The sequence below is a fragment of the Ictalurus furcatus genome, chromosome 26 (assembly GCF_023375685.1).
Source record: "Ictalurus furcatus strain D&B chromosome 26, Billie_1.0, whole genome shotgun sequence".
NCBI lineage: Eukaryota > Metazoa > Chordata > Actinopteri > Siluriformes > Ictaluridae > Ictalurus > Ictalurus furcatus.
Genome location: NC_071280.1, coordinates 1266141 through 1277983, shown reverse-complemented (window position 1 = coordinate 1277983; position 11843 = coordinate 1266141). Strand labels below are relative to the sequence as shown.

Genomic DNA, 11843 nt, shown 5'->3' with positions numbered 1-11843 from the left:
TATTATTATTATTATTATTATATGAAAATGGCTAATTGGGCCCAATTTGGACATTTTCACTTAGGGGTGTACTCACTTTTGTTGCCAGCGGTTTAGACACTAATGGCTGTGTGTTCAGTTATTTTGAGGGGACAGCAAATTTACACTGTTACACAAGCTGTACACTCACTACTTTACATTGTAGTAAAGTGTCATTTCTTCAGTGTTGTCACATGAAAAGATATCATCAAATATTTACAAAAATGTGAGGGGTGTACTCACTTTTGTGGGATACTGTAAGTGGTGATGTACATTATGCTTCCCATCTTCAACTGAACACTGGTAAGCAAGTGTCGTGTTTTCTTCCTAAGGGATAAAGACCAAACTATACTGACCTTGTTATCTATACACACACTTCAGGTGGCTGCTGTGCTACAGAACAAATCCTGAAGCTCACCTCATCTTGAGCATCACTATGTTGCAACACGATGGATACCAACAACAACCACAAGTTGTACAGAGACTAAAAGCGTTGGGTGAGGGGACTAGGATCCTGTTGCTCACTTAGTCTTCCTTAGTTAAGTTTTGAATAATTCCCCTACAAGGTGGTTGTACATAGCCTTCCACCACACATACTTGGTACCCTTCTCCATTTAGAAATAACTGTAATCCTTTGTGTTTTTAATGCTTTGTAAAGCACTCTGTGTTGCACTAATGCCACTGAGGCGTTTGGGATCCGAGACCTTACTCAGATTTTTCACCAGAGGTCAGAGATGTTTTTTTTTCTCAGTGCGTCACAGGCGATGCTCACAATCTGATCCAGTGCTTTGAGAATCAGAGCATCCATGTCATCGTCTGTGTCCATCTCCTCATGGTAGTTTTTAACAGGGAAGATGTGGTTCACTGGAATACCCAGCAGATTCCTGCACATCTCCGTCTACAAAAATACAAACATATAATGACTGATGCTGAAGGCCAGTGAGGGCTTTCTATGATTATTTCACTTTTTTTCTGTGATCAGTTCTCGGCTAGTAGCCATTGGAGGACTATCTGACTGGGAGTATGAAATGTCAGGACATCGGATTTAACAAAACCCTGTCTATTTCCACGCTGTCTACAGCAACATGATAAAGAAAACTGGTCCCAAGGCCCCAAAATATATGAATTCATTGTAACACAAACGCCAACAAAAAAGTCCCTCTCTTCTTATTTTGTTACTCTGTAAGTTGTTACTCTAGAAATAGTGAAGAATTAGAATGAGTCTCATTAATATAAACCTGTGGTTTATCTTGTGGCTGGAACTACTGTGAGAGTTCCTGTTATAAAAGATTCATTGATACCTTCTGACCAATCGAGCATTCAGTACCACTGTGGTGTAAATAATATTAACATTAAATTGTAGGTACTGGATTGTTGCCAGTGGAACATCTCATAGCAGATGTCCATCCATCCATCCATCTTCTACCGCTTACTCCTTTTCAGGGTCGCAGGGGAACCTGGAGTCTATCCCAGGGAGCATCAGGCACAAGGCGGGGTACACCCGGGACAGGGTGCCAGTCCATTGCAGGGCACAATCACATACACATTCACACACCCATTCATACACTACGGACACTGTAGACACGCCAATCAGCCTACCATGCATGTCTTTGGACTGGGGGAGGAAACCGGAGTACCCGGAGGAAACCCCCGCAGCACGGGGAGAACATGCAAACTCCACACACACAGGGCCCCGGCTCATAGCAGAAGTTTCAACTGTAAATACATTGTTTTATTAAATAAAAGTATATTTGTAGAATTTGTGCTGGTGACATGTAAAAAAAAACAACAACCAATTTTTGTTTGTCCCCTCAGTGATGAGTAGCAACCAGCTCCACCTGTGACTGTACTGAAAGGCTTGAAGGGCTTCTTACATGTTAAATGGCGTCAAGCAGGGTTGTGTCCTGGGGCCAACCCTGTTCAGCCTCATGTTCTCCGCAATGCTGACTGACGCCTTTGGAGACGGTGATGCTGGGATAGGCATCAAGTACCGCACAGATGGTAATCTGTACAACCTCAGGAGGCTCCAAGCGAAAACCAAGGTTTCGACAGACATCATCAGGGACTTCCTCTTTGCTGATGACCGTGCCCTTAACAATAGCACAGAAACGGACATGCAACGCAGCGTTAACAGGTTTTCTAGTGCCTGCACAAACTTCGGTCTCACCATCAGCACCAAGAAGACTGAGGTCATGCATCAGCCAGCCCAGGGAAGCCCTATACAGAGTCCAACATCACTGTCAATGGTCAGAGACTGAAAACAGTGACCAAGTTCACCTCGGCAGCACGTTGTCACAAAATGCCACAATAGATGACGAAGTTAACGTCCGCATTGCGAGAGCCAGTTCAGCTTTCGGGAGATTGTATGCCATGGTTTGGAACCGAAGAGGCATCACCATCCAGACCGAGCTGAAAGTGTACAGGGCAGTTGTGCTCCCCACACTGCTGTATGCATGCGAAACGTGGACAGGGTACCAACGTCATGCCAGGAAACTGAACCATTTTCACACCACCAGTCTCAGGAAAATCCTTGCAATCAAGTGGCAGAACAAAGTCCCAGACACTGTGGTTCTCAATCAAGCAGGCCTCCTAAGCATCTTCACCATCTTGATGATGACCCAGCTATGCTGGGCAGGACGTGTGATACGCATGACAGACCAACGTCTACCAAAAAGACTTCTCTATGGCAAGCTCCAGCAAGGTCAGCGTTGCCAAGAAGGCCAAAAGAAACGCTTCAAAGATACCCTCAATGCCTCAATGAAAGCATTTAACATCAATCCTGCCTCCTGGGTTACAGACTGCATTGGATCGTGACACCTGGCGATCCTCCATCCATAAGGGGTCTTTGCTGTGTGAGATAAATTGGACAGATGTAGCCGAACGAAAGAGGCCAGCCAGAAAAACCCGTGCCAGCAACCTTCCCGGAGACGTGCACCCCATCCCCTGTCCCACCTGCCATAGGACTTTCCGTGCAGAGATTGGTCTGACCAGCCATCTACGCATGCATCATCTCTGATGGCAAAATGGTCTTCGTCGCCACGACGGACAACTAAGAAGAACTAGGAAGTTCTCCTTGTTGAGTGCTGTATTGAGGCAAAGCCGGTAATTTTGTAAACACTCTCGAGTTTATCTCTTAGGTTTCCCGTCTCTCTGAAGCTTTCTCGCTGTGTCAGTCCAAACCTCTTGGACCTTGTCTCTTGGGGTTCCTCTGGTTTTCTCCAGTTCCTTGCTTTAAAAAAAACTTGTTTACTTATTTCCTTTGTAAGTCGGTCCTCTCTGACCTTATTTTTTTCAGTTTACTCCTCTTGAGCATTTGGCTAGGCCCACTCCAAGGTCTGTTTGGGCAGGGTTGGTAGTTCACTGTGCTGCATGTTGGTCTCTCCATCCTCCAGCCTCAGGTTCAAGCCCAGTGTGGCGTAACCCTTTGTTTCCCCCTCTTTGGAGGTGTTCTGCCTTAAGTTTATTTCCCGAGGCCTAGCCCTAATTACTGAGAGAGTAGTTAGTCAGTGTTCCTTGGTAGTTAATGAAAGAGGATTTGTTCTTTGGATGTTTTAGTCCTGCATATTTATGTATGAACTATGAAACAGTATTGTACATTACTTGTGTTTGTGTTATTTGTATCTGTCAAAACATGTTTAGTGTAATGGTATAAATCTTAAAAAATAAGTAGGACCAAACATCATTATATTTATTAATTTAATGGAATATAAAAAGTCCAGAGTGCAGTAGGAACGTGACGGCGACAGAAACACAAACCAGTTGTGATTACAGTAGAATAAATTAGCTTTACTTTAATAATGTACTTTAGACACAATTTCATGTTTTTTCACTGTCCTAAATACTCTGCACTGGTGTAGGGGTGGAAAAGAACAAAAAAAAAGCCTTCACTCAGAGTTCTCACTAGGGTTTTGGTTTTCCAGAGCATCGTTGGCGAGATTCACGATCTGATCGAGCGCCTTGAGGATCAGAACATCCATGTCATCGTTCGTATCCACCTCCTCGTGGTAGTTCTTCACAGGGAAGATGTTGCTCAGTGGAATACCCAGCAGATTACTACACTCCTGCATCTGAAAATATATAGAAAAAAACAATGAATCAAACAATTTATTTAACCGATAAATTGTAAAAATATACCACAATTATAACAAATCACAAGTTGCAGAACGGAACTTTAACTCCTTAACCAGATGCACTGACAAGCTTTTTGCTGTTTATAGTTGACAGCAACATCTAATAATATTTAATAATTAGATTTACTTCAGTTTTTGGGGTTTGTTACTTTCCAGAAGTTCACTAGACTCGTTATCAGAACCTACTGCGAAGCGGAGAAACAGTGCTGCTGTGAGATCAATCTGGGATCCATTTCATTTTAATGCCTTTATGACTTCCAGGAAGATTTACTTTTACTTTGTGCTGTGTGAAAGTAAATATTCTAATATGGTGATATTGAGCTCTATTTGATTAAAAAAAGAGCCAAATAAACAGAAGTGCCTTCTATTCATATCAGTATTTACATTCATTGAGAACATATCTGTTCAATCCCAATTTTGTCATCAGTTACAATCCTAATATACACCATTTAATTACACAATTACCTTTTCTTTGATCTTCTTGCTGGTGTAGACCTTTCTTAGGTCATCTTTAACCAGAGGGCAGGTTTCATCCACTTTTGTCATGATGATAACTTGAGGCAAATCTGTACAATAGGATGAACAGTTTATTATCTACAATAAGACTAAAACAGGAATTCTAATATGATATGAAGATGATTTTCCTATAACAGCACGTCCTGCAGTGTTTAATTCTTATCACAGTAATTTCTCACTGATTACAATTTTTATTAATTAAAGTTTTAACTTTAATTAATTAATTAACAGTTTCTCTTACGAGCCTCTCTCTTTATTTTCTCCCCTGATGTTAATAAGATAAAAATCACAGCTTGTCGTGTTCCTGAGAAACCACTAATCATAATCTCCTCTGTCCTGAAGATCAGAAAACTCTGTTGCAGCTTTACCTCTGACTGTTACAAAGTGTTGAAACTGGAGACTCCTTCCATAGAACAAATAAAAGTCCCTGTGCGAGTTGTTACTATAGAAACTATTAGAATGAACGGATTAATCTAAACTTGTGATTTGCTTTGCAGTCAGAACTACAGTCAGGGCTGCTGTTATAGAAAAACAATCAACACCTTCGGACCAAATCAAACACAATGGTATGTTTTTGGGGAATAATTGTGCCAATATAAAAAAAAAAAAAAAAATTCGAGATGATTCTAAACTATAATAACAGTACTTACTATACTCTGAAGCCACCTCACAGATCGCTTTCATCTTTTGAATAAGCTTTTGGTCCATGAGTGACACTTTGTTTGCAGCTAGAATGTTGACCAGGCAGAAGGTTTGATCAGAAACTTTGGGATTTGTTTTGTAGTTGGAGTTATTCTCAGATAATAGCAGGATTAAACTGCAAATTGGTGAAAGAATAAATATTACAGATGTTTTACTGTGCAAAAATCAGTGTAGGTTACTACAGAACTACAGCTGTACTATAAAGACTGACTACATGAACAGTATTCTAACGTCATATATATTAACATTATATACCGTAACAATGCTAAAAATAACTGTTTTGTCTCATACTGTGAGAGTAAAATGTGCCCCTCACTTTATATCCTTCCTCAAGAAACCCCTTTAAGGCTGTGATGATGTCCTTTACATGTGCTCCTTGTCCATCGGCAGGTTCAAGTAGCATGTCGTCACTGAACACAAAAGGTAAACGGGTGATGACCTTCCCCTTGATATAATGGGTTTTGTACTGTAAAAAGACACAAATTGTATATGATTCTGACTCAGGATCAAATTCCATATTAAACACAATATTGAACTGTACAGTGCTGTGCCTCGTTAAAGGCATGGCACATGGCATTTAAAGGCATGTCATTGGAATACTCCAATATTCGGCTGAAGCGAGCCATAGACCGACTTTTTCAAGAGGACCAGGGATTGTATCTCTGAGACCAGTCCTGAGCTTGAAAACTTTTGTCTGGAAGTGTGAAAATGACCTTAGTTTAAATCAAACTGGTTTATCTGTCTGCATTAAGAAATCAAACCAGTGAATATGTTGAAGTTGTACTTACATTTTTTGTGAAACTGGTTCCAGATGTTGTATCAACAAGAGCCGCACTGGTGATTCGTTCTTGGAAAGCATTATTGACTGAATTTATAAATCTGGACTTTCCTGCTCCAACTTGACCAATGATCAGAAGCCTGACAAACTTAACATCAGAACTGCAGAGCTTAAAGTTCTTCAGTTTCTCTTCTAAACTGTCTTTGTTCCTATCAAAAACGCTCTCTGAATGCGGCCTCTGCAGGTTCCATCTCATTGTCAGTCGGACTTTGGAACTGTCAATCTGCTGTCAACAAGGCAGATTTCATTTCTGCATTTGCAAACCACTCCAATCTCAGCGTGCTGGCTCTGACTGAGACCTGGATCCATGCTGAGAACGCTGCCACACCCGCTGCCCTGGCCTCCAACTTCAACTTCTCCCATACCTCACGCCCCAACAGACGAGGGGGTGGTACAGGTTTGCTTCTCTCCAAAACATGGAAATTTACCTGCCTTTCTCCCTCTTGCTCATACACGTCCTTTGAATTTCATGCTTTTACAGTCACTGACCCTGCCAAAATGCACTTTCTTGTTGTTTACCGTCCTCCAGGTCAACTGGGGAAGTTCATCGATGAATTTGACACGCTACTGTCCACCATCCCAGATGATGGAACTCCTCTTCTGGTCCTTGGTGATTTCAACATTCATCTAGACAAGCCACATGCAGCTGACTTTCTTGCTCTCCTTCCCACATTCGACCTCAAGCAGTTCACCACACCAGCACCCCACAAAGCCGGTAAACAGCTTGACCTCATCCTCACACGTAATTGCACCACACATAATCTTCTCATTACTCCTCTCCACACTTCTGACCATTTCTTTATCCAGTTCTCTATTTCTCTCCCCTCACCACCATCAATGTCTCCTCCCTCTATCTCTTTTCGTCGCAATCTTCGCTCCCTTTCCCCTTCACATTTCTCCTCCGTTGTCACAACCTTACTTCCCTCCGAAAGCCACCTTTCCTCACTTGACTTAAACACCGCAACCGACATGCTATGTTCCACTCTAACATCTTCTCTTGACAGCATATGCCCCCTAACCTCCAGACCTGCTCGCACATCACCCTCTAGTCCTTGGCTCTCAGAAGCTCTGCGTAACAACCGGGCCAAACTAAGAGCATCTGAAAGGAAATGGCGCAAATCAAACAACCCAATTGACCTAACCAATTACCAGACACTTCTCTCTTCTTTTTCCAATAGCATCTCCATTGCTAAAGCCACATTCTACCAAGAGAAGATTCTTAGTTCTCCCAACACCCACATTCTTTTCAAAACCTTTTCCTCTCTACTTTGTCCCCCTCCTCCCCCTTCCCCTACTTCTCTCACTGCAGATGACTTTGCCACTTTCTTTACCAACAAGGTTACATCAATCAGGAACCTGTTCTCAGCCCCAGACATGCATAGACTGACTCCTCCTCCGGGTAACTCCCAACTGACTTCCTTCTCTCCCCTCTCAGAGACTGATGTCTCTAAACTCCTCCTCTCTAGGCATCCCACAACCTGTCCTCTTGACCCTATCCCTTCTCACCTTCTTCAGTCCATCTCTCCCACACTATTACCTGCACTCACACACATCTTTAACACATCGCTCTCTACTGGCACATACCCTATCTCATTTAAGCAAGCCCGGGTTACCCCACTGCTTAAAAAACCATCACTCAACCCTGCTATGGTTGACAACTACAAACCGGTTTCCCTACTCCCTTTTCTTTCGAAAACACTTGAAAGAGCCGTTTTTAATCAACTCTCAAATTTTCTCACACAGAACAACCTCCTGAACACCAAGCAGTCTGGCTTCAAGAGCAACCACTCCACGGAGACTGCTCTGCTTTCCGTCACTGAAGCCTTACGACTAGCAAGAGCAACCTCTAGATCATCTGTCCTCATCCTACTTGACCTCTCTGCTGCTTTTGACACTGTGAACCATCAGATCCTCCTGTCGACTCTCTCCAGCCTGGGCATCACTGGAACGGTTCTGCGCTGGGTGGAATCCTATCTCTGTGACAGATCCTTCAAGGTATCATGGAGGGGAGGTATTTCTGAAACTCAGCAACTCACAACTGGCGTTCCACAGGGGTCAGTTCTGGGTCCACTCCTCTTTTATATCTACACTACATCTCTAGGGCAGGTGATTGAGTCTCATGGCTTCTCATATCATTGCTATGCTGATGACACCCAGCTCCATTTGTCCTTCCAGCCTGACGATCCATCCGTCTCTGCACGCATCTCTGCTTGCCTTTCGGACATCTCGGTCTGGATGAAGGAAAACCATCTTAAGCTTAACCTGGCAAAATCTGAGCTTCTCGTGATCCCAGCCTGTCCCTCAATCAACCACAACCTCACTGTACAGCTCGGCTCACTCACACTCATGCCAACCAGGACGGCCAGGAACCTTGGGGTGATTCTTGATGACGGCTTGACCTTTACAGACCATATCTCAGCAACTGCAAGGTCCTGTAGGTTCATCCTTTACAACATCAAGAAAATCCGACCCTACATCACCAAACAGGCTACACAGATACTAGTCCAGGCTCTTGTTATCTCTAAACTGGACTACTGCAACTCACTGCTTTCAGGCCTCCCAGCCAGCTCCATCAAACCCCTTGAGATGATTCAGAAAGCTGCAGCGCCTCGTCTTCAACCAGTCCAAGAGAACCCATGTGACACCCCTCTTCATCTCCCTCCACTGGCTTCCTGTAGCTGCCCGCATCAAGTTCCCGGCCTTGATGCTCACCTACAAGACCTTGTCAGGAACAGCACCCTCCTACCTCAACTCTCTCCTGAAGGCCTACGTTCCCTCTCGCAATCTGCGATCGATTAGCGACCGGCGTTTAGCAGTTCCAACTCAGCGTGGCGCAAGGTCCCTTTCCAGAACCTTCACACTAACTGTTCCTCAGTGGTGGAATGCACTTCCAATCTCAATCCGGACCGCAGAATCTCTCACCAATATATTTCCATGTTTTAAAAAAATGGACCTGATTGCTAGACACATACACTTTTGTCTTTATAAAAGGATTTTTACGACAGAGTAAGATAATATTGTGATTAAGGTGTTTACATGAGTCGCTTTTAGCATACTCCTGTCATGTTCCTGTTTTACATGTTATAGAACATAGATCGATTAACGGCACACGTCATTACGTCCCCGCGCCACGCGGTCTGACGTTCCTTCCAGAATTTCACGTATCAACATACAGTTCGTCTTCGTTATGGGACCGTATACCATTTTGGGTGTTTTTGATTAAAATTTTTACTAACGCTTCAAGTGCGGTTAATTATTTGTCATGCTGTACGTGCAAATAGACGACTGCTTGAAACCGTGGGCTGCGTCCCAAACCACGTACTTACCTACTATATAGTAGCCGAGATACATGTATTTCACCTACTATAGGCCTGTAGTAGGTAAGTATGCGGTTTGGGACGTAGCCGTGCTCTGTTGTTTGCTGTAAAACAGTTGAGCGCTGCCGTGTGTATGTGTCCTGTCGCACAATGCGGTGAAAACTCTCACACGACGTTAATAGTGTGATTAAGGTGTGTACATGTCTGTAACACACGCCGATAATGCGACTACAACAGGAATACTCCACATGTCTTAATTCCTTTTGTGTTTACTTCGAGTATGACCTTAATCGGATTAAAGTAATTAAAAATTGCTGTTTACATGCTAGTTTCTTAATCAGAGTATCGTCTTAATCGGGTTAATATCGGATTATTGTTGTCCATGTAAACATACTGAATGAGGCGATGGAACTTTCATGAAATATTGTTTATAAAATGCGAACAAGTCAGTATTAGAACTCCTCCATATATTACCATCAAATTAACTCGCCCCTTAGTTGGTTTAATCAACATTTTATTGGCTACCAGCTGCTATAAGAAACCATGGTCACGCTAACGTACTTCTCTGTTTTCCTCTGAAAGCAGCTAGCCAACTGGTTAGCACGTTATTCATTTTCAGTTTAAACCTACAGCACCTGTTTCGTATTATCACCTGAGGAGTCCACCATCTGGACTTTGTCAGCATAAAATTTTACAGCAGCCTAAACTAAGTGTTTACGTATTTACAAATTCAATCATTTATCTCTCAAACACAGATCAGACAATTTGAGAAATTGTCTGTGAAATATCGCAGTTAATTTTTTTTTGGTGTGTGTAAATATGATCAAGAAGAGGTTTAAAATGAAAGACAGAGAAGCGCACATGTGGGAAAACAATCGCCGTTAGTGACTGAACACAGTAGATTTTCTTTTCTCTTATTTAATGTTAAACCGTTCTCTTTTAACCTCACTTTATCCATCCAGCCATCCATTTTCTATACGGCTTAAGCTACTGGGTCATGGGGAACCTGGAGCCTATCCCTGGATGGGGTGCCAATCCATTGCAGGGCACGATCACATTCACACCTACGGACATGTCAATACAGCCTACAATGCATGTCTTTGGGCTGGGAGATTAAACCCCAGCCTGGAGGGTTTCCCATTCTCCAGTATCTGGAGGAAACCCTCACAGCACAGGGAGAACATGGAAACGCTGCACACACAGGGCCGTGGCGGATATCGAACCCCCGACCCTGTAGGCGTGAGACGAACATGCTCTGGATTTTGTCCTTTTCAGCTGCTTTGATGTTGTTATAGAAAGGCATGAGTCAAAATAACTTTTACTCCCTCTGAGATCTCTATTATTGCCATTTGCTCGTCATTTTAACTGTGAGCTTGGCCTTTTATGGAGTTTTGTAGGCGTTACCAAATGCAAATTGGCGAGTAGGAAGAAAACCAGTGTTTCTGAAAGTGAAATATTGACTCGTCATGAGGCTTAAGCTTACCATATTGTACGAGCCTATATGCCACAATGTACTGGGATGCCGGAATTCCTGTCCTTCTGGATTGATCATTCATCTACATCACTACTCCATCTCTTTAAATGGTGCGCAGATGTAACCTTAAAGGTTACAACTGGCTGTGATTTTTCCTTCAACAAAAGAAACAATAACTTCTAAATCCTCACATGTCCCTTTATTTAACACATGAATGTTATATATACCACTTTTTCATAGTAATATTATCTCATAGTATTATTCTTAAAATTTTAGACAGAATATTTGTATTTCTTTTTCAAACAATGGCCTTAAAACGCCAGCGAAGTTTGCAGAACAAACAAGACGACCAAGATTTCTTTGGAAATCTCATGATTGGTCAGTCTGGGCCTGCCCCTATACACTATATAAGAAATATGAGACCACGAGAAAGCGAAACTATTTAGCAAATGTGGGCACACTCTATGCAGATTTGATATCGTCGCGACCAGCTATAGTTAAACACAACGCTCAAGAGCAGCACAACCATCCAAGGTAATTGAGTCTTTTTATTTTTTCCACAATGTCAATATTGAACGAAAGGTACATATAATTATACATATAATTCACAAGTACACTTTCTGAGCAAAAGGTTGCTAAAATCTTGAACAATGTATTCTCAGTAGATGTGATTTACTTCAAACGGTCACATATTGATTGTTTTTCTTTTTCTTTCGTCTATGTAACCTTCCCATTACACAGAAATGGGAAATCGACAATCCACTCCATCTCCTTCCTCACAAGGTGAGTTTTATCTTTCAAATAAGATTGAGTTTTTAATTGTGTTTTTTTGTGACGAAGAATTTGAG

At 42.4% G+C, this 11843-nt stretch overlaps 2 protein-coding genes across 4 annotated transcripts; one reads left to right on the top strand and one right to left on the bottom strand.

The window, feature by feature from the left end:
- Positions 1-219: 219 nt before the first annotated feature.
- LOC128602404 (uncharacterized) lies at positions 220-8492 on the top strand. 3 transcript variants are annotated; one of them, XM_053616174.1, is made up of 6 exons: positions 220-321; positions 1834-3120; positions 5757-5789; positions 6389-6919; positions 7948-8258; positions 8380-8492. In XM_053616174.1, exons 3-5 carry the CDS (start codon positions 5768-5770, stop codon positions 8022-8024), a joined length of 630 nt encoding a protein of 209 aa, XP_053472149.1. In that variant the 5' UTR covers positions 220-321; positions 1834-3120; positions 5757-5767; the 3' UTR covers positions 8025-8258; positions 8380-8492. The 3 variants fall into 3 exon arrangements, with proteins under 3 accessions (XP_053472149.1, XP_053472146.1, XP_053472147.1); XM_053616172.1 differs by lacking the exons at positions 220-321; positions 1834-3120 and having other exon boundaries at positions 5478-5789; XM_053616171.1 differs by lacking the exons at positions 5757-5789; positions 6389-6919; positions 7948-8258; positions 8380-8492 and having other exon boundaries at positions 1834-3682.
- Positions 3799-5397, bottom strand: LOC128602405 (interferon-induced protein 44-like). Its single transcript, XM_053616175.1, has 3 exons — positions 5315-5397; positions 4614-4714; positions 3799-4085 (listed from the first exon to the last, which is right to left on the bottom strand). Exons 1-3 carry the CDS (start codon positions 5370-5372, stop codon positions 3903-3905), a joined length of 342 nt encoding a protein of 113 aa, XP_053472150.1. The 5' UTR covers positions 5373-5397; the 3' UTR covers positions 3799-3902.
- Positions 8493-11843: the final 3351 nt, after the last annotated feature.